General features: G+C 53.0%; 2 protein-coding genes and 1 long non-coding RNA gene across 7 annotated transcripts; all 3 read left to right on the forward strand.

The window, feature by feature from the left end:
- The first annotated feature begins 145 nt into the window (after window positions 1-145).
- Window positions 146-4,227, forward strand: LOC129205608 (uncharacterized). Of its 2 annotated transcripts, none has more exons than XR_008576799.1 (5): window positions 146-658; window positions 1,342-1,426; window positions 2,008-2,106; window positions 2,262-2,624; window positions 3,907-4,227. It is a non-coding gene; the product is annotated as an uncharacterized LOC129205608 (long non-coding RNA). The 2 variants fall into 2 exon arrangements; XR_008576798.1 differs by having other exon boundaries at window positions 2,558-2,624.
- A 1,357-nt stretch (window positions 4,228-5,584) lies between these two features.
- PPP2CB (protein phosphatase 2 catalytic subunit beta) lies at window positions 5,585-18,894 on the forward strand. Of its 3 annotated transcripts, XM_054824261.1 has the most exons (8): window positions 5,620-5,887; window positions 7,060-7,263; window positions 13,747-13,956; window positions 14,208-14,381; window positions 14,958-15,047; window positions 16,442-16,603; window positions 17,435-17,553; window positions 18,150-18,894. In XM_054824261.1, the coding sequence occupies exons 3-8, from the start codon at window positions 13,840-13,842 to the stop codon at window positions 18,220-18,222; spliced, it is 735 nt and encodes a 244-aa protein (XP_054680236.1). In that variant the 5' UTR covers window positions 5,620-5,887; window positions 7,060-7,263; window positions 13,747-13,839; the 3' UTR covers window positions 18,223-18,894. The 3 variants fall into 3 exon arrangements, with proteins under 3 accessions (XP_054680234.1, XP_054680236.1, XP_054680235.1); XM_054824259.1 differs by lacking the exon at window positions 7,060-7,263 and having other exon boundaries at window positions 5,585-5,887; XM_054824260.1 differs by lacking the exons at window positions 7,060-7,263; window positions 14,958-15,047.
- A 94-nt stretch (window positions 18,895-18,988) lies between these two features.
- Window positions 18,989-24,235, forward strand: GSR (glutathione-disulfide reductase). Of its 2 annotated transcripts, none has more exons than XM_054825484.1 (13): window positions 18,989-19,126; window positions 19,897-19,923; window positions 20,208-20,296; window positions 20,695-20,764; window positions 20,932-21,079; window positions 21,184-21,238; window positions 21,329-21,428; window positions 21,916-22,002; window positions 22,194-22,355; window positions 23,058-23,169; window positions 23,248-23,379; window positions 23,569-23,702; window positions 23,906-24,235. In XM_054825484.1, the coding sequence occupies exons 1-13, from the start codon at window positions 18,998-19,000 to the stop codon at window positions 24,053-24,055; spliced, it is 1,395 nt and encodes a 464-aa protein (XP_054681459.1). In that variant the 5' UTR covers window positions 18,989-18,997; the 3' UTR covers window positions 24,056-24,235. The 2 variants fall into 2 exon arrangements, with proteins under 2 accessions (XP_054681459.1, XP_054681460.1); XM_054825485.1 differs by having other exon boundaries at window positions 23,067-23,169.
- Window positions 24,236-24,962: the final 727 nt, after the last annotated feature.

Genomic DNA, 24,962 nt, shown 5'->3' on the forward strand with positions numbered 1-24,962 from the left:
TTTACGGCGTGGCGCGTTAGAGGGAAGTTGGCATCAGTCGCTGGAGACGTTGCGGCAGAAGGCAGTGCCCTCACAAGGCTGGAAAAATGATTTGCACATCCGTTTCCAGGGACGTAATCAAATCAGCCAGCAGTTCAATAAAGCAATAAGCAAATATTCCAGATTTGCGGGGCGTTTGCAAACAAAACCTGTTGCCAGACTCTCAGGTTTTGAGGTTTTCCCCCCCTAAAAAAGCTATTTTTGGAGTAAAAATGTTGCAGGCTGCTACAGGAAGGCATTTTTTATTCCCTTAAAGACGTATCTGTATCTAAGAGGAACATTTCAGGGGAGTCCGTGCGAGAGCTTGGGCTGTCGCCCTTCCTTCCTGTCGGACACTGTCCCTGCGGCTATGGTATGGCCACGGAGTACGTTTTCAGTGATTTACGCCCCTCTCCAGGCACCGTCCTCCCCCTCTTCGCCCCTTTCCTCCCCCTCTGACCTCTCTCCGGCTTTTTTTTCCCAGTTTATCAAGGTTTTGTAGATGTTTCCTGCTGCTCCTCGCAGCACGAGCAGCACTGCCTATGGCAACGGACACCAGCACGGGAAGGAGGGAGCAGAGACGAATCCTGCGGGGAGAAGCCGGGAACAAGAAGCCTGGCTTTGTGGAGGGCGCCGTCAGGTACGTCTGCCTTCCATCCTCAGCAAAAACGTGGCGTCTGCACCCCGAAATGCTCCTTTGTCGCCTTTTAGCCCCAAATCAGGGGGCGGTGGGGCTCTCTCAGGAGCGCTGAGCATCGGTACGTCACTCCAAATGATCCAGATTTGCTTCCTCAGCTGATTTTTGGCGGCTGGACCTTTCCCCGAGGCAGCTCTGCTGGTGCTGTCACGAAAGCGCCGGGGCTCAGCGCCGGGTGCTGCAGAAGAGGCGCAAGGTGCTGGGGGCGGGTGCTGGGGCGGAGATAATGCTGTGATGGTGCGGGGGGGTGTGCGGGTGCCTGTGGGTGACACAGGTCCACACGGGACAAGGGTCCGGGGGGATCCGGGGTGCCCCGTCGTGGGGTGCAGGGGACACGGGGTGAGGAGGCACAGGGGAGATCGAGGTGGAATAACTCCCTGCAATAAAAGTTGCAGCAGAGGAAATGCGGATGGGGCCAAATCAGCAAAAAACCCCAAGGGAAATTCAAGTAGCTCCTTTTTTCTTCGTGGGTTTTACTCCCCGAAGCGGGGACGGCTACTAGAAGCCGTGCAGCGACTCCAGTCTGAGGACACGTCGTGGTTTGCGCACCCTCAGCTGCTGACAGAAGAAAAGACTTTACCGATTTGTTTATTTTTTCACTCTGTGGGGTTTTTTTCCCTCTCTAGAATGCCGGCGTACTGTTAGGAACACACCGTGCTCTGGGACGCGGTGGAGAAGCCCCGGCAACGCCTTCCATAGGCGGCGGCGGCAGTAAGTAATTATTTCCGATTTGGGTTCCCTTGCGTTTTGTGTCACACCCGAAAAGACCAAGTTTCTGTGGGAAAAATCACAAAAATAAGAAAGAAAGGGTACCCAACGAAGGGTTTGACGTTACAGAGCCAGCATTTATTTATTTTTTCATGGCCTTTTTCACTGCTTTCACCAGCATTGCCTTTTCTGAAGGTTTTAGCGTAGAAATGATTAGATTTTAGAGAAGGTGGTGGAAAATCCACTCGCTAAATGCTGGAAAGCACCAGGGGCCGGGGGGGATCTCCAAACAAGCCAAAACAAAAAAAAAAAAAAAAGGAGAGAAAACCAACCCAACATCCCGAGCAAATTCCCCGTTTCTGGATGGGGAGATGGGAGCCTGGTGCCCCCCAAAAATCAGGCCAGAGCCACCGGACACCCCGACTCCTAACTGAGATGCATCCGTGGCCCTGAGGGAATCCTTCTTTGGGTCTGAGCATATATTTTTTGAGGCAGCTAAAAGCCTTGTTGGGAAAGGTAGAAGGATGTGTTTAAGAAAGGCTGCTGAGGAGGAAAAGAGCCGGCTTCTCTTTGAACTTGACCAGGAGGCCCTGTCCAAACCCCGTGAGGTCTGTGAGCTCAAAACTGGAAAACCCCGTACCAGGATGGATAAGGAACGCCAAGCCCCGGTGTCGAGTTGTTCGGTAAGTCATGCTCAAAAAAATCCCGATTTTACATCCCGGTATTTGCTGCTTGGGAGAAATGCTGGAAGAAACCCAGCCTGCGGATCTCAGGAAGCTGCAGACGCTAATGGTCAGGTGTAGGGAGCATTCTGAGAGCCTGAAAAAGTATTTTTCAGATTCTGCAGGAGGAAGGTGTAAGCAACCTTTTAATTGCCGATGACAACACGGTGGGCGCGGTGAAGAAAGGCAGCCTTAGTACCGCCACCGTAAAACCTGTTGAGACTCACGTTGAGGTAGTTGTGATATGTGAAACGGTTCGCTTCCTAAAGAATTCAATAGCAAGAAAAGTCGAGGCAGAAAGATTTCGGAGCTTATTGTGGTTTGATTTATCACTTCTGCTGGAGTTACTTGCCTGCCAAGAGCAAACAGCTTCCTTCTCGTTACTGTTTCTTAACCACGTCCTTCCTCTCAGTCCGCCCCAGGACCTCGGAGGACATGGCCAGCAGCGATGAGACCGTCATCCAGAGGGGACGCCGCAGGTACGCAGGTTCAAATTTACAACACCCCCTTGCTTTTTGCACGGCGGAGGATGTGCTGCGGGGCGCCCGCAGCGCGCCCGGGCGGGTTTTCTCTCCGCCAGGCTCGCGGCCAACATGCAGATCGCAGTGTAGCGCCGCAGGTTCCTGCCTTCGTTCATTTTCTCTCGGCGAGGCTTTTCACTTTTCCCTGCTGGGCAATCTGCTGAACATCCCCCGCTGCTGCCTGGCAAAATCCTCTTCCAGTAAACCACGTCGGGCTGATCCGCGGACCGTCCTGGCTCAGGCCGCAACAGCCGTAGGTGCGAGGTTTTGCTGGTCCTTCGCTGCCGCCGGGGAGAAGACTCACCGGCTCGGATCGATACCTAAGAAACCTCTTTAGTTCCTGATAAGAAGCCAAGAGAAATATATCTATTCCAGCTTTCCATTTAGGCTTTTCCTATTAAACATTTTAATGGTGGTAAGGAACCGGTAAATAGAAACTTAATCACCGAAGTGTAATATATAAACGTGGATATTTAAACGTATGCCTCCATATACAGGGAGGGTTGGCAAGTAGTTACCAGATAGTTGTTTCCAATCTAAAACTTGGGACAATAATCAACTTATTAGTTAACAAGTACATAACTAACCAGGTTAACTAGCTTGCTAACAGCTAGTTAATGCTTTTCTCTGATTTTGCAAACCTCGGGGTACGTGGTATTTCTCCCAGCAGGAGCGATGTGAGACTTCCATGTTAGCACACACGGCCTTCTTTCCGATTTTGTTTCCTCGTATTAAATAACGAGGAAATCTTAAAAATTTGAAAGACATAAATAAAAGCACTTGTTTTCACGCTGCGTCATAACCTCCTGAGACCCAGGTGATTTTGGACAAGTCACGGGATGATTTTTACAGCGGGTCTCCCATAGGTTCTCGAAGGCGCGCAGTGCGTGCTGTCCTTGGGAAGCTCCCGGGGGGAAGGATTTATTGCCCGCTGCCACGCTGGAGGTTTTGCCTTACCCTGGGGCCGCTGCAGTGCCACGGATGCGGGCAATTTGGTTAAAAATAATCTGCTGGAAGCCAGTGAGCAAATAGAACATCCAGGTGTATGTGAACGGTTCCCGGCAGGCGCCTTTTCTGGGTACTGAAATGGCAAAGGATGGGCAATCTTTAAGAGTGGCTACAAAATTGTATTTTTTTAATATATATTGCTCCCTTTTAGTTTGCTAAATGTATTTTTAGTTGGAAAATTCGCTTTAGGGATGTGATGCTTTGAACCCTTTAATTTTCTCCTTCACCTCAGGGTGAAGTCCGCAAATCCGGCTGCTTTACCCAGCGGGGATTAAGGAAACCGTAACCGGCTTTGGTGCTCCTGGCAGAAGAACACCTGCGCAGCCCGAGTAGCTCCTCAGCGAGTCTCAGCGTTTCCATCCGACATGAAAAAAAAAAAAACCCACCGCAAGGACTTCACTTATCTTATTCTGCTAAAAACCCCAGGAAAGTTTCGCACCAGTTAACTCCTAAAATCCCGGTCCTCGCTGTCTGGGCCAGGCACCTGGAAGTCAAGCGTACCCGGCGCTCCAGACCTGAGCAATATAACCGCCAGAGTTATTACATCATTACCCGTTACTATTACATTCCGGTATAGAAGAGACAGTAAAGCAAGCCAAAACTTAGAGAAGATCAAATGAAGAGATGGCTATGCTGCAGTAGATAGAAATGTTCACAGGTCGCTCGCAATTTAGGGCTGACTCCGAGATGAATCGAGTAGCAGACTGTAAGCAAATATGTTAATTTTTATTGGTGTTTATGTTAATTAATGCCGCGCTGCGTTTGGTACGCCACGGTACGCGGGTTCCATTTTTGATCGCCCTTGTATATATAAAATGGACGAGCGATCATCGCGGCCGGCCACAAGCTCGGAGGAAGCACGGCCTCTGCCCGGCCCTGCCTCGTCCAGCACCGCGGCCGCAGCAGCCAGCTGCAGAGGACAAAAGTCCCATCAGAAGGAAAAAAACGAAGAAAAATTCCCCCAAAATCACATCAGCACCCTCGTGCAAATCGGCGGATCGTTGAAAGCCCCGTTTTCCAGTAAATACCTAAATTTTAATTGGGCGGCAAAGTGTGGAAGCCGTCCCAGCCTGCTTCAACCCAAGGGCTGCATCCCTCTGCCCCGTTGTCCTTCTCGGAGCGGGAGGTGCCCGTCCAGACACCCACAACCACCCTGCCAGTTCCTCGTTTCAGGATTTCAGTGGGACTTAGTCACGCACATGCTTTGTGACAGCCTCTCACAGGGTGAAAGCTGCACCTACTTTCTGTGATTTATTTCCGTTTGTACCGTCAGGTGTTTCAGTCGCTTCGGGTGGGAATAGAGCGACCATCTCTTGTCAAACGGCAGCAAGCGAGATGCCGTCTATCATAAATACGCGTGCGTGTAAATCCAACTGCAAGTAGCAGCAGCCTCCCGAGGCACAGGTAGCGTAGAAAGGATACGCAGAGCCGGGGTCTGGGTCTGTGCTGACAACGGGTTCACCTTATCCCCACGCACAGGCCGGGCCAGTCTGCGGGTGGCTCCGGGGGAGGCCTGTCCCTGTCAGACCCCTAACGACATCGCGCCCCTACGCTGCCGCCCTCCACCACAAGCCGAGGCCGCACGCCCGGCCTCTCCCGCCTCGACACACGGTGACAGGGGGCGGCCCGCTCCTCGCAGAGGCCGCTGCCGCCACCCGAGGGGGACGGGGACCTCCGTCTCGCCTCCCTCGTATCCCGCTTCACCCCAGCCCACCGCGGGGAGGCAGGGATCCGCCACCGGAGGGGGACCGGCCGGGGGCGGAGCGGGGCGGCCCGGCCATCGCCTCACAGGAGGCGGTGACCGTCAGGGCGAGGGGCGGAGCCCTGAGGGGGAGGCGTGGCTCGCGCGTGCGCAGGGGCGGCCCGGAAGTGCGCGCGCGCGCACGGGCCACGCGGGGTGGGTGTGGCCGGAAGTGCGCAGGGCCGGGAAAGGGTGAGTGGGGGGAAGGGGGGGCCGCCATTACGCGGAGCGGAGCGGAGCGCTGCAGGCCGCGCGTCCCGGTTAGTTGTGCCGCCACCGTTAGGCGGGCCCGGGCCCTGCGGGTCCCGAGCGCGGCGGGGCCCTGCCCGGCCCCTCGGCCCGGCCCCACCCGGCGGACAGCGCCGCCGCCATGGAGGAGAAGGGTTTCGCCAAAGAGCTGGACCAGTGGATCGAGCAGCTGAACGAGTGCCGGCAGCTGAGCGAGAGCCAGGTCCGCAGCCTCTGCGAGAAGGTGAGTGCGGGGACCGGGCCGGGCCCGGCTTTACCTCGTCTGTAGGGCCCGGTGCTGGTAGCGGGTGAGTCCCCGGCAGGCAGCGCTGCGAGCCGGGGTGGTTCGGCTCGGGGTTGGGGCTGGCGGTACCTCAGCCCCGCTGCGGGCAGCAAGGCGGGCGGAAAATGGCAGTGGGAGCGTGCGGGCTGCCGAGGCGGGGAAGCAGGCTTGCTTCTCCCCGCTGTCAGGCCGGGATGCTGCCTGTGGTACGTCTGAGCTTGGGAGTCCGCCTGTACGCAGTGGCGGTACAGTTCTGGCGTCAAAACCGCCACGGTTATAGTAATTTTTTCACACGGACTTGTCCTCTATAGTAGGGTTGTTTGGTTTTTTTGTTTTGGTTTTTTTTTTTAATCTTTTGCCTTTGGGTTCATCTAAGCCGCGGAGGAGGCTGAGGGGTGGTGTGTGCAGGGAGGAATCTCTTCTGTCCTTCAGGGGCATGGCGTTGCGCCTCTCCCTCACGTCTCATACCGTGTATTGGCCACATGCTGAAAAGTCAGCCCGGAATCAATGAGGAAGTCTTTTGACATCCGATGCGTAATCTAGGAAAGCCGAGGGGGATAAGAGATAAGCTGTAGTGCCAACCTGAACAGTGGTTTACAAGCTGCTGAGGGAGACTAAAATAGAAACAGGAATGGTTGGATGAAGGACACGGTCTGTTATTTCGGACTGTGGTTTGAACAGTCCTTTGGCAAATTGCTGTTTGGACTTGTTTACTGTAGATGGTCAAGAGCTTTTTTTTTTTTTTTTTTTTTACACCCCATCAGGAGACCAATCTTGAGACTTGTGTCGGATTTTGTCTGAGAAGTTAAATACCTCTGTGTGGACATTGCCTCAATACTGTAATCTGTGACTAAGTTAGGATTTTCTTTGCAGGATGGGACAGTTGAAGAATTGAAGTGGTAGCTAACGTAGTTACAAAGATTATTCTTTCTACTTGCTTCTTATCTCAGAGATCAGCAGAGCCCGTTGCCGTGCATCAGGCGCTTCAAAGAAGCTCTCTGCTTTCTTCCCTGGATGGACTGATAATTATCAGGCGCAGGAGGGTACAGTAGTCAGTTCGGCGTTCCCTTTAGCGTCATGTTGCTGATGGCGAGCTTGGTGTTGTCACGTTATTACCTGTGTGTCTCGCTCAGTTCTCTCAGCAGCGAAACACGTGTTCTGATGCCTGTTCACGGCAGCACGTTTTGGCCAGTGATTAAACATCTCGATGCCATCTTCAGAAGATGCAGCTATTTGCTTCTGTCGGATCCTCGGTAGACTGCCGCAGCGATAAGATTTGATCCGTAGAGAGGGTCAGCGCTGCGACCTCATAACGTGCCGGGGTGCTCATCGGAAAGGTAGGAGCCGTTTGTTTGAATGCCACAGGCAGAGATTATGCCAGACTCCAGGCTCTGGCTTCCTGGCAGATGCCCTCACTACTGGTCCTGACATCTAGCTAGCCCCCACCCAGCCTCTGTTTTCTTGCCCTTTTTTTATTCCATGCTGGGGCTGTCTGTTTTGTGACTCTTTCTCCAGAGCTCTGTCGGTTCTGAGGGAGCGTGGTGAGAAGGGCTGGTGCCGCAGCAAGGAGCGACAGCAGTGGCTTGGAGAGTAGCTATATCTTGAAGAGTAAAAGTTCTCTGTGGCTGTGCTGTCTCCTGCGTGAGGCCTAGCTAATAAGCCTGAGAGAATTTATTAGCGTGATCTGTGCCCAGCTCCAAGCATTGCTGGCTGGCAACTGCTGTTCTAACCAGCAAGCTGTGACAGAAAGCCATTTCCCTTTTTCTCCGGCTGCGCTGTTTAATTAAGGAGCTGCGGCTGCTGTGTTTTAAGAAGCTGGAGGACAATGCCAGCAGATTGTGGCTGTTCGTCAGGGCTTACACAGTAAATAGGGAGAGCAGCAGCTCGGCGCACCACGGTGCAGCTGGAGGCGGAGAGGGTGTTTGTCATCCGGGTGACAGGTAGGAAGCTTGAACCCGTGGAGCAAGGCGTGAAATAAATGTCATCTGTCGCAGCACTTCATTCTTCAGGCGTGCTGGTAACTGATTGAAACAACTTAGGTATGAAGTAAATGCTTTGCAATGCTCTTACCTGCCTTATTCTTAAGTTTTTGGGGAGTGGTTGTATCACCCAGCTGGCAGTGGAAAGGAGCTTACAAAAACTTTTGGCTGTGCAGGCTTGCTTTTGGTGTGAAACAGCCCTGCCAGAAAGCTGGTTTAGTTTGTTTCCTTGATGTGACGCTCGGGGAAGCCTTTACCACCCTTGTTTCACTTCTTGGCGCTCCTGTGACTTAATTTCTAAGAGGCCAAGCACAATAGTACCTCTTGCCACAGGTTTACATTTGTGGGAGAGTGTGGTAGTAAAAGAAAAAAAGTTTCAATCAAAATGAGGTGGGGGGGGGGGAAGCCCAGAGAAACAAATCCCAGAGTTGGGGTTTATTGTTATTCTGCCTCTTGAAAGTTCTTGAAATTTGCACCTGTAAAAATCACATTCTGTCTTCACCTGCCCAGTTTCGACATCATTTTGGCAGCTAATCAGTTTTGTATTCTTCATGCAGTTAATCAAGATGTCGTCTCAAGACAACATGAGAACACTTGTTTCCTGTTCTGCTGGTCTTAAAAATGAAATCTGGCTAGAATCATGCAGACATTTAAAGGATAATAGAAGGACAAACAATTATGATCACTGCTGGAGCTTGTAGTCACGAGAAATGTTCCAGTATGGTGGGGAAGTGTGCATCAGATGTCTTGCATCTCATCCTACTTCTCTTAACGTCGTGGTCTTAGACTCTCTTTATGGCAGGAGGTTATTAAAACCTATTTCCACTTTCATTAAATAGGCAGCGAAAATCTATACAGTTCTGCTTTGGGTTACGTATGCGCCTCATCGAAGGTGCCGTGGCGGCTTTCTGTGCTGGTGCTAGCTTCGAAATTGTTAACTGGGGTACCGATAGCAGGGTGGTGCTGGCCGTATCGAACTGCCTTTGAATTTGCACAGGTTGTAACCTGTATCTCAGACAGCTAAAGTCAGGCTAAAGGGCCAAGAAGTTGGATTCATTTAATAGGAAGCGCTCCCAAGTTTGGACATGGAAATCTCTGAATACTTAGGTTTTAAAGTTCAAGTCAGGTGAGCAGATGAATTCTGGTGAGAGAGTTAAGAGCGATCCTACTTATTCCAGGGAAAAGGGTTTTTCACCAAGGTAATAAAATGGGGTATGAAAGAAGGCGAGTAAAAGGCTGTCTCTTAATTTAAAATGCAGGCAAGCAAGCATCCATAACAATCTCTCTTTGTAGCTTCTTTTTTCTATCCTTGTTCTTTGAATGTGCAAGAAGGGTTACAGTCTCATTGCTGTGAGCAGCTTGAGAGCTTTGTGTTGTGAAGCGGTGGGAGGAGAAGGATTCTAGTCGTTAATGAAGACTCGGATTCCTTGTACGGTTATTGCATGGCGACTGTAAACTGATTATTCAAACCAAGCCACAGGAGCCAGGTGCTGTTAGTGGCACCTGCCTAGGATGCTTCTGCCCTCCCAGATAGTTTCACCCAAGAATAATTTTAGGAGAATGAGTTAGCAAGCTCTTCTGCGCTAATTGGTGAAATTAGAATGAGTGATGGAGCCAAGTAGCATCCTGGACACCGTTCAAACCATGAAATTCCAAGTGTTGTGTTGAGTCGCGGCCAGGAACGTTTGATCTCGCCAGCGATGACGCTCATCCTGGGGTATGCTGGCCCAGGTACCTCTAGGAACACGCGTGCACCTTGACAGTCCCTGTCACTCTTGAGCTCCAGTGTGTCTTCTGCTGCCTTGTTGATGAAGGGCAAGATAGCTCTGTCCCTCCAGCTTCCATCTCATCTGGGGAGAATCCAGCTGGTTCTTGTTCAGGCCAAGCTCCTTGAGATTTTAATATTGTCAGCACACTTGTTGATGTACTAGATTGGTCCGTCACAGCTGATGGAGTGACGGTTCAGTTGAATTTTGATCAGAAACTCCATGGCTGGCTTCTCTGATTCCCGAACTAAGAGCCTCTACGGGTGAGCTCGTGGTGCAGTAAATGAATCTTCCCAAAGGAGTTGAGTTTCTGTGCTCTCAAAAGATCTTGTATGCAACGGAGGTGCTTGGGGTCTTTGGTTTTATCTAGAGAAAACACAAGGCTGAAAAGTCTGTCTCTTGGTTGGATTGTAATCCTCTTGCCCATGGAATCGGCCTACACAATTACCGTAGACAAATCTGAACGGCGTAATAGTTGATGTGGATTTGATTGTTAAGTCTCTCACAGAGGGATTAGTCTCCTGGTGATCCCGACGGTAGTCTCAAAGCCGCTGTAGCATCTCGGGTTTCGGAGCAGCGCGTTAATGGGTTGTTTTCAAGCCCTGAGACCGCTCGGTTTCCTCTTGCGAGGTCAACACGGTGAATTATTGAGATGTGCGTTCTCCAGCCTCCCTCCACGTGGATTGAGGACTGGATGGCAGGCAAGCTCGTGTTCCAGTCTACAAAGGTGATCTACAGAATCCAACACTGGGAAAGCTCACGGCCAACAAATAGTCTACTCTTCAAAGTAATTTTGAGCACAGACAGGGTAACTATTGTGCTTAATGGAGGTTTATTTAATACAAATAACCTAAAAGCTGCTGTTTGTTATTCTGACCTGGATATGGTTTTCATCGAAAACAATTGGGACACATGCTTAGGAAGCCGATAACATTGGTCACCGTTTTCTAAAACAAAGGTAGCTAAAATATGACTACTGAACAGCTTCTTTAAGTAACCGATGATAAAGCAGGGCAGCTTGCTTGCATTAGAGTTTTTTATCCTTGTTTTGTAATGGCGCTTTTGTTATTTTAAGTCATTTGACTCCAGCGTTAGCTCCGCACAATGAAATACAGAAGCAGAGCGCGCCGGTTAGTCGCCGCTTTTCTGGAGTGTTTTTAATGATGCTTAAGGTCTTTAAGGTCTTGTTCTGCATTAGAAAGTCACGGGAGGGCACGCTTCTGCGGCCAGCCAAGCTCAGCTCCCAGGCCTGGTTGGAACCAGCTCTGCAGTGTTAAAACGACAGGCTTAATCTATTAATGTGCATATGTGTTTGTCTACATAGTAAGCTAAAATAGGCTACACAGTAACAGCTGGTAGGCCCCTTAAGAAGCTGCTGCTTTTCAGCTGCTAGCTCCTCCTTTCTCCTGAGGGGAAACTTCTAGATTCTCCTAGTACCAAAATTTCAGGGCTCAGGCTGGCCCACCTTCCTGGGATGCATTTAAAGTATGTTAGCCCTATTTCTGCGCAAAAGGAGCTTTTCTCTGTTGCCCGTGCTGCTTTACCTGTATGTGTTCTCAGGGCGGGTGCGTGGGTTTTCTGGGCAGATCAGAAAGGTGGAGGGTGATGATGTGGTCGAGACACTGGTAAGTATGTATGTTATCTGTACGGTGTCCTGCATCTTTTCTTCGGAGGCTTGAAGTAAGCGTATTTCTTTTTATGCATCTGGGAAGGGAGCGGTATGAGTGATAGGAAAAGGCAGGAAACACATCGCAGCTTTTGTGGTGAAGTTAGCTCCAGCGAAACCCTGTCTGTTGCTACGTGCAAATCAGAACACGCTGAGCAGCTGTTCTGTGACTGTGTTTTGTAGCTGTCCCTCCCAGAGGGTAGCAGCTCTCAGAAGGTGCAATAGGTGCTTTTAAAAAATACTTGAACAGAATTTGAGTGCTGCTGTGTGTCCAGCAGTTTCCAGTCAGTTTAGAACTGCAATGTGGACCCCACATCATCAAGTCCACGTGCAGGACCCATCTTTGAGGATCAGAGTCGCATCCCTTGGGTTACGTACCACGCAGGGGGCATGCTGGATGCTGTCCAAGCCCTGACTGCTTGGGGTTTAAGTTATTCTTTCCAAAGAATATGCGCTTTCCCTAAAAGAGGCAAGGCAACTAATGTTTGAATGTGAAGACGGGCATCCTTGGGAAGTGACTGTTCAGCACGGGGGATCTTTCAGCCCTTTTCTCCAAATCAGACCGAGCCTATCTGTGGGTGTTCTCTGTGCCTCACGTGTGCCTGGAGCGCTGATCTGCATCAGTCGATGAGCTGGAAGCAGCAAAACAAACATGATGTTTGATAGTGATAATGCAGATAGGCTACATCACATGGCCGTAACTAGCAGAGGAACTGCTGGGTGTAGAGGAAGAGATGACTAAATCCAGGGATGCCATCCCTCCATCTGTGGTCATTTTGTTGCCAGCTGGGTACGGCCAGGGAAGCTGGTTGTGGCTCCGTATGTTTAAATCGCTTCTGACTTCGCTTTTCCAGTTGTATGTGACCTGCCTTTAGAAGTTGTTAAACTGTTGTGCTTGGAAGAGGATTGGAAATCTGGCAGGCAAAAGTGCCCTGGGCGAGGGAAGCGCCTCTTGCATATGCGGCTAGGTTCTGTGCCAGGTTGGTACAGCGAAGCTTAGGAATACTTGTATTCCTCGGTAGCTTGAGCAAGAAGAGGAAATCTGCCCCTCTGCAAGGGAAATGGATTTGTTAATTCCCATGCGTTCTGGGAATGTGCAGAGAAGGTTCCTTTTCCTCACGTACGGCTCCTGAGGTCTCGTACTCGCCGCAGCGCGCTCTGAAAGCGCAGTATCTCCGGAGAGCTGGGGCAGCCCCGTCAGCCCCCGGCACTGGCACGCTCGTTGGTTATTGTTTGGCACAGGAACACAGCTCAGCTCATCTGGCGCAGTGGCGGTTGCCCAGCGTTTCTGCCAGACGAGCTGCTTTGTCATGTGCGGCCTTTCTGAAATTCTCTGCTCAGCAGTCCCATGATGAGCTGGCTTTGTCGATACGGAACGAACGCGCCGTTCGTAGTGTTGTTTCCATGGCACAGACCCGCCGCTGCGAAATCCTGGTCTTGGGAGAGCACGTGAGGTTTATGGGTGTGTGGCAACGGCGGGAAGCCTGAGGGATCCCAGAGGAGGAAGGCAGCGAGGAGTAGCTGTCAGTGCTGGCAGAAGAGGATTTGTTCCAGCCTGCGAACGGTTCCACATGGCTGCGTGGGATTGAGAGCAATCCATTGAGCAACCCAGATGGTAGTCAGACTAAAATGTGGCAGGAGGGAGTCTGTGTCCAAGTGCATGGTTGCAAGTCAGATGACTTCTGTCAGAAGCCTAGGAGGTCATAGCTTTCCTACTAGTGTAAGCATAAAATACCTAGCTTTAAGTGGGCTTTGGCAAATCAAGTTGTTCAAAAAACCGTAATAGTTGCCTGAGTGGCGTGCACTGTCTCCTCTGCTATTTCCGCCCTTACAGCAGGCGGCAGGAGTGTTGATTAATCTCTGTTGGTACGAGTTTGGCACCGAAGTCTTGCTGACAGGACATGGGATGGCCTGCAATACTGAGGGGACAGCTCTGGTTGTTGAGGTAAAAGCTTCTAGGTTTGGTAGAAGCGAATAGCGCTTGTCTTTGGCAGTCGGATGAGAGTGCTGGGTCCTGCCGTAGCTCACGTAAGCTGAGATGAACAGACCCGAGCTGTGGTGAACGCATAGATGAAGAAATCTGTCAAAATCTGCATGTTTATTAAAAAAAAAAAATCAGTTGTGCTTAAGAAGATAAGGTCTGCCTGTGGTGCTAATGAAGCTTACCGGAATAGTGCTTCATCTTGTCTGCACGCAAGAGGCGCAGGATTCATGGGTGAACCCCAGTGGTGATGGACACGGTGTATCGGGTGCAAGTCTTGAAGTTCACACTGCTTCATTTCAGGGGAGGTTGGGAATTAACTTGTTTGGTTACTTGTTTGAGTTCGTTTGTATGCGGTGGAATAACATCTGCACCCGCTTATGAAGGAGTTTGCTACCTTTTTGTCCTAAACGTGTTTTTCTTTCTAGGCTAAAGAAATTCTTACGAAAGAATCGAATGTGCAAGAGGTACGTTGCCCCGTCACCGTCTGCGGGGATGTCCACGGTCAATTCCACGACCTTATGGAACTCTTTAGAATTGGTGGGAAATCGCCAGACACAAATTACCTGTTCATGGGAGACTACGTGGACAGAGGCTATTACTCGGTGGAGACGGTGACTCTTCTAGTAGCGTTGAAGGTACGGTTTGACAGCTTTTCTACAGCTACCTTGGGCAAAACCACGCTTTTGGGGAGTCTTGAAAGGATTGCTCCTCCCATTGACGCCGACGTTGGCTTGAGCTAGACAGATGTAAACTGAAATGCATTAATGAAGGCGTATTGTGTAACGGAGCTGAATGCTTGACTGCTGTTTGAAATATTCTGTTACTGTTTCTTTCTATATTGATGGTATCATTCTTGAGTTAAAAAAGCATTTTCTTTTGTCAATAGGTGCGTTACCCGGAACGCATCACAATACTGAGGGGCAATCACGAAAGCAGACAAATTACACAAGTGTACGGCTTTTATGACGAATGTCTGCGAAAGTATGGCAATGCCAACGTCTGGAAGTATTTCACAGATCTGTTTGATTATCTTCCGCTTACAGCTCTAGTAGATGGCCAGGTAAGCCTTGAATAAGGAAAACGCTCCATTTCATGGAGTGATGCAGACTGTTTTGTCTGACCTCTACAGGAACAGTCTCAAACAAGCTTCCTCAACCTGTGATCTGAATATTTTTGAAAGCTCAAGTACTTATTGTGGCTTGGGGAAGAATTGAGTGAGGTGTTAATACAAGCTGATGGCACGGGAAGGCTTTTGATTCTGCTGCCGAGGGACTGGCAGGGTATTGCACGTATGGTTCGTTGCAAATGACCGCTCAGCAAGCGGGGATCCCCACGTTATACATTAGATGCGAGTTGAGTTGTGGCTGTGAAGGAAGATATTCTTAAAATGGACGGCATGGTGTCATTGTTGCTCTGATCTCTCCATGCAAGGTGCAGCCTTTCAGTTTTGTTTCCTTCTGTGGGAATTAAATTTGGTTTCTCGGCTGCGAGGGTGAGATGGCTGTAATTGTAAAAGAATGGTAACAGAGTTAAAACCAGCTATTTCTGAGATCAGTCTTCCCATAACAATATGCACTGAATGGATTGCTCTCTTTTTTTTTTTTTTTGTTGTTTTGTTTTGTTTCCTCCGGACCAGATATTCTGTCTCCATGGTGGTCTGTCTCCATCCATAGATACACTGGATCATATCAGGGCTCTGGACCGCCTGCAGGAAGTTCCACACGAGGTAACAGGAGAGGAAATGCATCATTAACTTAGCTATCTGTTGGTGGAAAAGGCAAACGTAGCCTCACGTTGAAATCCACTTAAACAGCGAGACACACGGTTACACAGCGGATTATTGCCTTTATACGAGCTGGAGCAGATGAACGCACATTTGGGCAAAACACACACAACTCAATCCGCTTTGATTACAGCAGTCTACAAAAGGAGAGCTGTGAGGTTTTCACAGCTGTCTTTCACAGAATCACGGGATTTTTTGAGTGTCACGCTGACTCAAAGAATAATAGTATTTGGCAGGGGAAGGTGTTCATTACCTTCAGCCTCATCACAGGCCTGCTTGTGAACAAGCAACCAGCACGTGAAGCCGTGTTGTGTCACCATCCTTCCTCCCCAGCCAGTCCTTTCTTTGGGGCTGAAGAAACCACCTTCTGAGCTCCCGGGGTAGCAAATGGCTCTTCGGTGTTGGAGTGGTTGGGGCTTACAAGTGGACTCGAGTGGTCCTTGCTTAAAATGAAGTGCTTGTCCTGCAAGGTTTTTGGTGTAATGGCAAGAACAACGCAGCAAGGTCTGTCCAAGCCTTCCAAAATCCTGAAACAAGCTGTGTAAATTGATCCTAGAATAGTTAGGTGTAACAATTATATTGTTGCTCTGGGGTTTTCCCAGTCCTGAGCTGAAATCTGGCTGTCCTGGGGACCTCCAGACGTGGTCACTGCGATCCCTACAGATCTCAGCAGAGCTTAGGTCGGCGGGTAGGAAACGGCAGCAGGTTTGGATAAATGCTTAATGTCTTCACTGCCCCTTTGTAGCTCGGCAAGAAAAGCCGCTGAGCTTCATTGGTGGCTGTGAGGAGATGTACACCAGGATATTTTTGAATATGTCAAGCCCAACAATACACTGTTTAGGAGAGGAAATCAAATGATGAATACCCTGCCAGAAGGGCCGCTGAAGGCTTAACATCAATGTCTGGAACAGTTCATAGCCTCCTACGGGTCGTTTCCCTTTCTTTAATTTATTGCAACTTGGCTGGCAGCAGTGAATTCATTGTGCATCCTTGGACGTGCGTACCTTTGCACGTGGCCTTTTTTATTACACTGAGAGAGTCAGGAGTAAGACTGTGGATCTGCTCTCCGTGTCTTTGTATCTCTGACTAGTTGAAGTGAAATAGTGAACGGTGTGCATGGAAGAGGAGGTGGGAATGGTTTTCTGGTATTCATTTCTTTGGGAAGAATGCTGACTGATGCAGTGAGTAGCTAGCAGCTATTTTGTGCGTTAAATGAACTCGTGCCTTGTGCAGAGAAGGACACGTTGGCAGTCTTTTTACTAGAAATGTATTATAAAAGTGGCTTTTTACAGCCATCTTGCTAGTGATCTAATGAAGAACATTTAATCTTTTTCAAGGGTCCTATGTGTGATCTGTTGTGGTCAGATCCGGATGATCGTGGCGGCTGGGGTATATCTCCACGTGGTGCCGGCTACACGTTTGGGCAAGATATTTCCGAAACATTTAACCACGCCAATGGTCTGACACTGGTTTCCCGTGCTCACCAACTTGTCATGGAGGTAGGGCAAGCGCTCTGCTAGAGGGGGCTAACAAAACAGATGCCAGTTCTGGTCTCCTCTGGGAGAGTTCTGCTGATGGGTTTGCGTGAGCTGACACCTAAATCTTAGGCAGGTAAATACCAAACAGGGACTTTAATCATGTGAAAACACCAAGCAGCGTAAAACAATGTGCTTTAACCTGCGATGTAAATAAGGGGATGTTCTGTTTCCCCTCCCCGAATAAATTGCCGAAGGGACCCTGTCACGCCCCGTTTGTGGAAGTAATAATCTCCTTAGGCGCTGGCTGCTGCTGCGTTAACCAGGCTGTCCTAGAATACTCGGCAGTCAGATGTGAGAGGGATTAAGCCGTCATTTCGGCTGTTGATAGGCTATTCTTGTACGTCTTGCTGGAAAAATGCCTGGTGGGTCAATGGAGCAGATGTATTTTTAAAATCTAGTAGATCCCTTAAGCAGCGCTGCGTGTCAGAAGTCGCTCGCATCCAGCAGGCAAATTCTCATTTGTGGGGGATGAAAGCTGAAGGCGTACGTACAAATCTCGAGGTTTCTTTGTACCGCAATCCATAATTTGCGTACAAAATGGATAAAGGCGTGAGCGACGAATGGCCGATCTCTCTGTAGAGTGGTTGAAGCTGTTTTTCCCAGGTAACTACCGCTTGTTCTTGCGGTCAAGTACTTGTTATAAAATGAAACCAAGTCAGTTAGAAATACTTACGAGAAGTCTGGGGTTTCACAAATGCCTTGGATCGTTTCAGGCCTGAAGAGGAACTTCAGATGGGCTGAGGTTTGAGGTTTAACAAAGACTTTTTTTCTCTCTCTCTCTTTTTCTGGCAGGGTTATAACTGGTGCCACGACCGAAATGTGGTGACCATTTTCAGTGCGCCCAATTACTGTTACCGTTGTGGGAACCAGGCTGCTATCATGGAACTAGACGACACTTTAAAATATTCCTTGTGAGTAACCTGGGGCTGTTCTCTCCTCCTAACCCTGCTGTGCAGTGAGGAATGTCGGATCCTTTCCAATGGGTTTCTTTCAGGAAAAGCCACCTCGAACCACTCTGGAATTAACATTGTGTGCTCTACCTGCAAGAATGTCTAAAAATAAGTAGCGCGTTAAGCTCTTAAAAGCTTCTCTTGAGTACTGCGTTATCTCTTCTTCCTGCTCTCTGGAGAGTTGGAGCTTCTGCTTTTTATTAATCCCTCTATTGCCCGAGCTTGATGGAGAGAGTAAAGACAGATGGATTTATGTATTTATTTTTATTTTGGGTAGCACTAGGCTGTGTAAAGATGGGTGAAGGAGTCTGAATTTTGCATTCAGCTGAGCTCGAGTGAAAGTAGCAATGGCTGCTGAAGTGCTGGGGGGCGGTGGTCTCTCTGACCGGCCGATGACTTTTAACTCCCGTGGATGCTTGTTTTGAGACCTGGAAGGTTTTATGCGGAAGCAGCTGGCACGAGTAAAGCAATACCAGCGGGAGAGCAAGTCTAGTGTTTGTTGTGGCATTGGAAAATACTTTGAGGAGGGGAAATGATGCCTTTTTTCTTTCCTGCAGCCTCCAGTTTGACCCAGCACCTCGTCGTGGAGAGCCTCATGTTACCCGTCGTACCCCAGACTACTTCCTATAAACCTCTCCTAACCTTTGTAGAAGGAAGTACACCTGGCATTTTAAAGAGCAACAATATTTACACGTTTCTGTAAGAAATCGGGGTTCGTCTCAACTTAAAATCCCCACCATGGACCAAAATGTGCCATACAGAGGACGAAGAGCGTTTAGCACAACTTGAGACTGAATTCCTTACGACACTATATATATCCTATCCCCCTCAGTCCAACAGTCAGTTTGCCTGCTGTATTTGTAGCCATTGTTTTTCTTCTGGACTGTTCAGAGAGGAAAAGATAACTCTAATAACACTTCCATCTCCTTTGATGCTTCTGTGTAAATTTTTAGTTCTAGTGTTTAACTGGCATGAATTAGAGTTTATTTTCGAGGGAAATGCACACTAACTTCTTCCCCCACCACACTTTATTTTATTGCAAGACCGCTCGACTTAACTGGAGAAAGGAAACGATTCCTGCTTGGGAGTACGATGTCATAACACAGATAAAAGCGTTCCCTTTTTAGCTCGATTCCTGTTCTGTGTTGCTCCTACTTTGTTTTTTTTTTGTTTTGTTTTGTTTGTTCGTTTATTTGTTTTCTTTTGTTATTTCCCCTCTTCCCCTCTGTATATTTGTCCTGGAAGCGCTTGCAATCCTCCTGGCTGTACCTGAACCAATAAACTCGCCATTGTCAGCCCCAACCCCTTGTGCTGTGCCTCGCCGAGATGGGGCGGACCGGAGGGGCGGGACCGGGGCGGGACCGGGGCGGGGCGGAGCGGCGGGGCCCTTACCGAGCCCGGAGCCATGGCGGCGGCCGCTTACGAGCTGTTGGTGCTGGGCGGGGGGTCGGGAGGGCTGGCGGGGGCACGGCGGGCAGCCGAGCTCGGTGCCCGGGTCGCCTTGGTGGAGCCGCACCGCTTGGGCGGTACCTGCGTGAGTCCCGGGGGGCACCCACGGGTGGGGGGATCCGCTCGCCGGGGGGGGGGGGCGACTTTTAGGGTCCCGGTTCCTCCGGGAGCTGGTCCCGGTTCCCCCGGGGCTGCTGCCGGTGCGGGAGGGACCGGCCCGGCCCCGGAGCGTTGCGGAAGGAGCCGCCTCGTCACGCCGAGCTGCGGGGAAGGGGGGGGATCCGAGTCCCTCTGCCCTGGGGGGGTGCGGGGGTTTGTTGGGGCTCTGGGCGGGCCCCTAAAGGGATGCTGAGGAGTCCCGGGCTGGGCAGCGCAACCGGTAACCGGGGGAGGGCTGAAAGGCAGGAAAGCAGAACTGGGGGGCATGGCAAAGAGGTAACAAGCCGGGGAAAAAAAAAAAAAGAGACTTGTTCCTCAAAGCAGGGACAGGTTCTAATTTTAGGTTTTAAGTGCGTTCCCCTGGAAGAGTTGCCCTACTAGGACCAGAAGTGCAGGAAAGGGATGGCAAACACCCCTCTCCTAGTAAACCTCTTTTAAATCATCAATGGAAAAAAAACCCAGCGATTTGTATTTGAAGACAGTGCACCTTCCGTATTCTCCTTCAAGGAAGTGAAGGAAAACAGTCAAACCACAAGACCTTGAGGCACCAAAGGCGGTTACAGCCCTCGTTTGGCAGAAACCCGTAATCCTGCCTTTATTTTCCTGGGCAGAGACCTGGGACTCGGGGTGCTCTGCAGAGCGTCGCCTTGGAAAAACTAAGCCTTAACACTAAGACTTGCTCTTATTTCCCCGCAGGTCAACGTTGGGTGCGTGCCGAAAAAGGTAAGCGGGGCTTTCGCCGCCGGCTCCGTCTGCGCCTTGGCCGTGGGTCGGGGCTGGTTTGGGTGCCTGCCGAACGGTGGGGAGGTGCCGGCGCGCGGCGTGGGGAAGAAGGAGCGGGAGGAAGCAGGGGCTCGGAGCGTGTCGAGCCATCGAGATGCCGTGAAGGGCTCAGACCCGCATCCCGTGGGCTGCTCCGGGCAGAGGTGAGGCAGCGGGAAGCGTGGCAGGGGTTTTCCCAAAATCCACCCGGTCATCCCAAGCCAACTTGCGGTCTGTGCGGGCAGGTGATGTGGAACGCGGCGGTCCACGCGGAGTTTATCCACGATCACGCCGACTACGGCTTCGAAACGCCCGGCGTCAAGTTCCACTGGAGGTAAGTATGGAAAGAGCCGGTTGGAAACGAGCCTCTCCCGGTGCGTGTCCCGCGGGAGCAGCCGCGGGTCAGCGCCGTGGTCCTGTGGCTCGTTGCCCACCCCGAAGGGGTCCTTGCCCGCCTCGAGGCTTCCCACGGGCGGATGCTGAGCTGGCTTTGCGGCCGGGATTCCCGCTGTATTTTGCAAAGGAGGGGTGGGAAAAAACTCCGGAAAAGATGGATGCAGGGAAGGCAGGCACAAAAACCTCACGTCAGGGAAAGCTACTGCCCGCTGGGTTACTCGGGGCCGCTTTATTTTGTGGCCCGGTTGCCGCGTACCGAAGGGATTGAATTGTTTTTCACTGAGCTCTGCAGTTTCATTCGCTCGCGGCGACGCTGAGCCCCCTGCTCTGTTCCAGAACGATTAAAGAGAAGCGCGATGCTTACGTGAGGCGCCTGAACGAGATCTACGAGAACAACGTAAGGAAGGTGAGGACGTGTTTATCCCGCGAGCTGAGTGAGGAAGCGGGCTTTGCTGGATTTTTGGCCAATTTTCCAGCCTTGACGGGTGTCCTCCAACTCTGGAAGCCCTGGCTCCGTTAGCCGGCTCTTGCACCTCCTCCTGCTGTTAATCGGAGACCTGTTGCTCCCCTAAGGCTCACATCGACATCATTCGGGGATACGGCAAGTTCACCGCCGATCCCGAGCCTACCATCGAAGTGGAAGGGAAAAAGTACACAGCTCCTCACATCCTCATAGCCACGGGCGGGCGCCCGGCCGTCCCTCCCGACAGCGAAATTCCCGGTGAGCCTGAAATCCCCGGGCTGCCTGGAGAGCAATCCGCCAAAGCAAAGCGGGTTTTGGGAGGTGAAGGCGGGAAGGGGTGCGAAAGGGGCTCTGCTTTGCAGGTGCGAGCCTGGGGATGACCAGCGACGGCTTCTTCGACCTGGAGGAGCTGCCCAGGTAAAACGGGGCTCACCACCCCCACCACCCCCCCCAAAAAGCCGCCGGCGGCTCCGCACCCCTGCACACGGCATCGTCGCTTCTCCGCAGGCGCAGCGTTATTGTCGGGGCCGGCTACATCGCGGTGGAAATGGCGGGGATCCTTTCCACGCTGGGCTCCAAGTCATCCCTGCTGATCCGCCAGGACAAGGTAGTGCCACCGACTGTCCCCGGCCGCGCTTCCTGCCCGGCAGCCGCGTCCCAGCCCACCGGCGTCTTCTGGTTGTCCCGTGAGCTTGTAAAGGAGGGTCTGCGTCGGTGTCTGCGTCGGTGCAGGCTCCGGAGGGCGGAAACGGTGTTGCAGAGGATGGTGGCGTTAGGCCGACGGGTGTAAGGAGGGGCTGCGGGGAGCAGACGGGGCGAGAAGAAGAGCGCAGGCGCGCTGCCGGGCGCGTTTCGGGCACTGCCGCACCCGTCGCCTTGAGCTTTTTGTCAAGTCGTGACTTGAAAAAAGGAAAAAAGGAAAAAATTGTAGGAAAAAGAAACAGAGGAGAACTTTATCGTTAACCAGAAGCGCCCCAAACCTCTCTGGGCTCGGATGGGGCAGGGGTGCAGGGAAATGCCGGTGGAGGGGGCTGCCAGGCGGTGCCTTCGCCTTGCAGAGCTTCATCTGATGGGGCTGGTGGGTCCCTGCCCAGGTCCTGAGGACTTTCGACTCCATGATCAGCTCCAACTGCACCCAGGAGCTGGAGAACACGGGGGTGGATGTCTGGAAGCACACGCAGGTACGGGCGTGCAGAGCAGCCCCGTGGCTTGTCCCATCCCTCCTGGAGAGGCAGTGCCGACGGTTTGGGCACCGCTCGCCGGGCCACGGCTTTGGCGGCATCCCCGGTCCTGCAGCGCGGCCACCGTCGCCCGTCGCAAGGCAAAAGCCGTTGGCACCTTCTCCCCCTGCGGCTCCCGTTGTTCCCCACAGGTCAAGACGGTCACCAAGTCCCCTCACGGGCTGCTGGACGTGACGGTGACCTCCTCGGTGCCCGGCCGCAAGCCGACGGAGGGAGTGATCCGGGACGTGGACTGTCTGCTGTGGGCCGTGGGGCGGGAGCCCAACACCGAGGAGCTGTGCCTGGACCGAGTGGTGAGACGGCAGCGCATCGCTTCCACGCGGCTGCGAGGGTGCCGGCCGGTCTCCGGGGGTCCCGCAGGTCTCTGGGGGTCCCATAGGTCTCCAGGGGTCCCGTAGGTCTCCAGGGGTCCTACAGATCTCGGAGGATCCCACGTGTCTCTGGAGGTCCCACAGGTCTCCAGGGGTCCTACAGATCTTGGAGGATCTCACGTGTCTCTGGAGGTCCCACAGGTCTCCTCCAGGGGTTCCCATGGGTCTCCAGGGGTTCCCACAGATCTCCAGGGTTCCCATGGGTCTCTGGGGGTTCCCATGGGTCTCCGGGGGTCCCATGTGTCTCCACAGGTCCCACAGGTCTCCAAGGATCCCACAGGTCTCCAGGGATTCCCAAGGGTCTCTGGGGATGCCACAGGTCTCTGGGGGTCCCACAGGTCTCCAGGGGTTCCCACGGGTCTCCGGGGGTCCCACGTGTCTCCAGGGGTCCAACAGGTCTCCACGGGTTCCCACAGATCTCTGAGGATCCCACAGGTCTCCAGGGGTTCCCACGGGTCTCCAGGGTTCCCATGGATCTCCGGAGCCTGCCGTAGGATGGTGTTCCCACCGTGCCCCGCTGCCAGCTGGGAACACGGTGACCGCCGGCACGGGTCCCCTGTGGGGCACGGCTTGTCCCATCCCTCCTGGGACGCGTGCCGAGGCGGCTGCCATTTCCCACGGCAGGGCGTGCAGGTGGACGCCAAGGGCCACGTGGTGGTGGACGAGTACCAGAACACGACCAGGAGAGGGGTCTACGCCATCGGGGACGTCTGCGGGAGAGCCCTCCTCACCCCAGGTACTGCGGCCGTGCCCCCCGCCCAGCCCCTCGGTGCCGCGCCGTGCCGCAGCTCAGGCTCCCCGTCCCTCCCCGCAGTGGCCATCGCGGCCGGCAGAAAGCTAGCCCACAGGCTCTTCGAGGGCAAGCAGGACTCCCGGCTGGACTACTGTAACATCCCCACCGTCGTCTTCAGCCACCCGCCCATCGGCACCGTGGGCCTCACCGAAGGTGGGGACGAACAGGGCGCGGGGTTGGGGGGGGGCGGTGCTCAGCGCTGCTGGTTTGATGCTCAAGGAAACGAGCCGATCGCTGGCAAGCGGTCTGAGCCTCGCGAAACGGGCTTCGAGTCCCTCCTTATAAACGCCTCGCGCATCCGGCGCGTCCCCCTCGACCTACGTGCCGTGTCTTCCGCTGCAGACGAAGCCGTGGCCGCGCACGGGAGGGAGAACGTGAAGATCTACAGCACGTCCTTCACCCCCTTGTACCACGCCGTCACCCAGAGGAAGGTTAAATGCCTCATGAAGCTGGTGTGCGCCGGCAAGGAGGAGAAGGTGCGTGGAGGGGGGGGGACACACAGCTGGGTGCTGCAGGGGGGCGGCTGGCTGTCCCTCCTGTCCCCCCCGCCTAGGTTGGCTCTGCAATGCTGGGACGGGGTCTTGAGCCGAGACCCAGCTGGCCCAGCACCAAGCCCAATGTTCAGGCTGGGTTTTGGGGGCGCTGGGTCCCATCCGGCCCCCTCGCTTCTTCCCCGAAGGTGGTGGGCTTGCACATGCAAGGGCTGGGCTGCGACGAAATGCTGCAGGGCTTTGCGGTGGCCATCAAAATGGGGGCCACCAAGGCCGACCTGGACAACACCGTCGCCATTCACCCCACTTCGGCCGAAGAGCTGGTGACGCTGCGCTGAGGCAGCGGGCGCAGGCAGCCCCGGGGACGGCGGCTGCAGCCGGGGAAAATGGGTTATACGTCTTAAAAAAAAAAAAAAATGCCTGAGCGGCAGGTGAGCGTGGCTGTAAAATCGGTGCGGCACTTTGCTTCGGAGTGGCAAATAAATCCAGCGATGCTGGCAAGTCGCTGCTTTTCGCTTTACGCTGCCTGCCTCGCGCCGTGCCCGCCTGCGGAGGGTGGCGGCACGGTCTTTTTGGGGAGGTTTGGAGGAAGGCTGCCGGTGTCCGCGCTCCTCCTCTCCCACCCCTAGCACCGGGGCTGCGCGGGGAGCGGCAGAGCGGGGCGGCTGGGCGCTTGGGGTGCTCGTGGATGCCGGAGCATCCCGGGGTGGGGGGGCTCTGTCCCGCGCCGCAGGCTCACGGAGGGGGAGACGGCGAGGGGATGCGTCGGCATCGCCGTTAAGCTGCGGGATCACACGGGAGCCGCTGGCCTGAGCCTGCTGCGTCCCAGGGGCTTCCCCATCCCCCCCGCTGCCCCGTCCCGGTCCGCTCTTTGGGGCTGCGGCTCTCGAGCTCTCAAAGCTCGAAGCAGCTTGAAGTGACCGAGGGCGAAGGCGGCCAGGAGAGCTGGGACACCGCGCTGGCCGAGGGACGGCTTCTGCTTTGCTTTTGGTAGCGATAAACGGGTCGCGTGAACTCAAGGGATCCCTGAGGTTAAAAACTCCCTGAAACCTAAGGAGGAGGTGAGCGGCCAAAGGAAGGGGACGCTGGTGCTCAGCCCCGCTCCAGGCTTTGCCGGGACGTCTTTGCAGCCCGGGAGAATCCTTCCCAGCCCCCCCTAACCCCATCAGCGTGTATTTAACGGAGTTTATTGGACTCCTAGGGGCTCAAGTACAAGGAAAAGCCCCAATATTACTGGTATCCTCT

This window comes from Grus americana, chromosome 4 (genome assembly GCF_028858705.1).
Source record: "Grus americana isolate bGruAme1 chromosome 4, bGruAme1.mat, whole genome shotgun sequence".
NCBI classification, from domain to species: Eukaryota; Metazoa; Chordata; class Aves; order Gruiformes; family Gruidae; genus Grus; species Grus americana.

Excerpts from the sequence above, each read along its gene's own strand:
- PPP2CB (XM_054824259.1), top strand. The coding sequence starts at position 5,786 with ATGGAGGAGAAGGGTTTCGCCAAAGAGCTGGACCAGTGGATCGAGCAG. Across the intron at positions 14,382-14,957 it reads CAGCTCTAGTAGATGGCCAG|ATATTCTGTCTCCATGGTGG; the intron begins GTAAGCCTTGAA and ends CCTCCGGACCAG. Across the intron at positions 16,604-17,434 it reads CTCACCAACTTGTCATGGAG|GGTTATAACTGGTGCCACGA; the intron begins GTAGGGCAAGCG and ends TTTTTCTGGCAG.
- GSR (XM_054825484.1), top strand. The coding sequence starts at position 18,998 with ATGGCGGCGGCCGCTTACGAGCTGTTGGTGCTGGGCGGGGGGTCGGGA. Across the intron at positions 19,924-20,207 it reads TTGGGTGCGTGCCGAAAAAG|GTGATGTGGAACGCGGCGGT; the intron begins GTAAGCGGGGCT and ends CTGTGCGGGCAG. Across the intron at positions 22,356-23,057 it reads AGCTGTGCCTGGACCGAGTG|GGCGTGCAGGTGGACGCCAA; the intron begins GTGAGACGGCAG and ends TTCCCACGGCAG.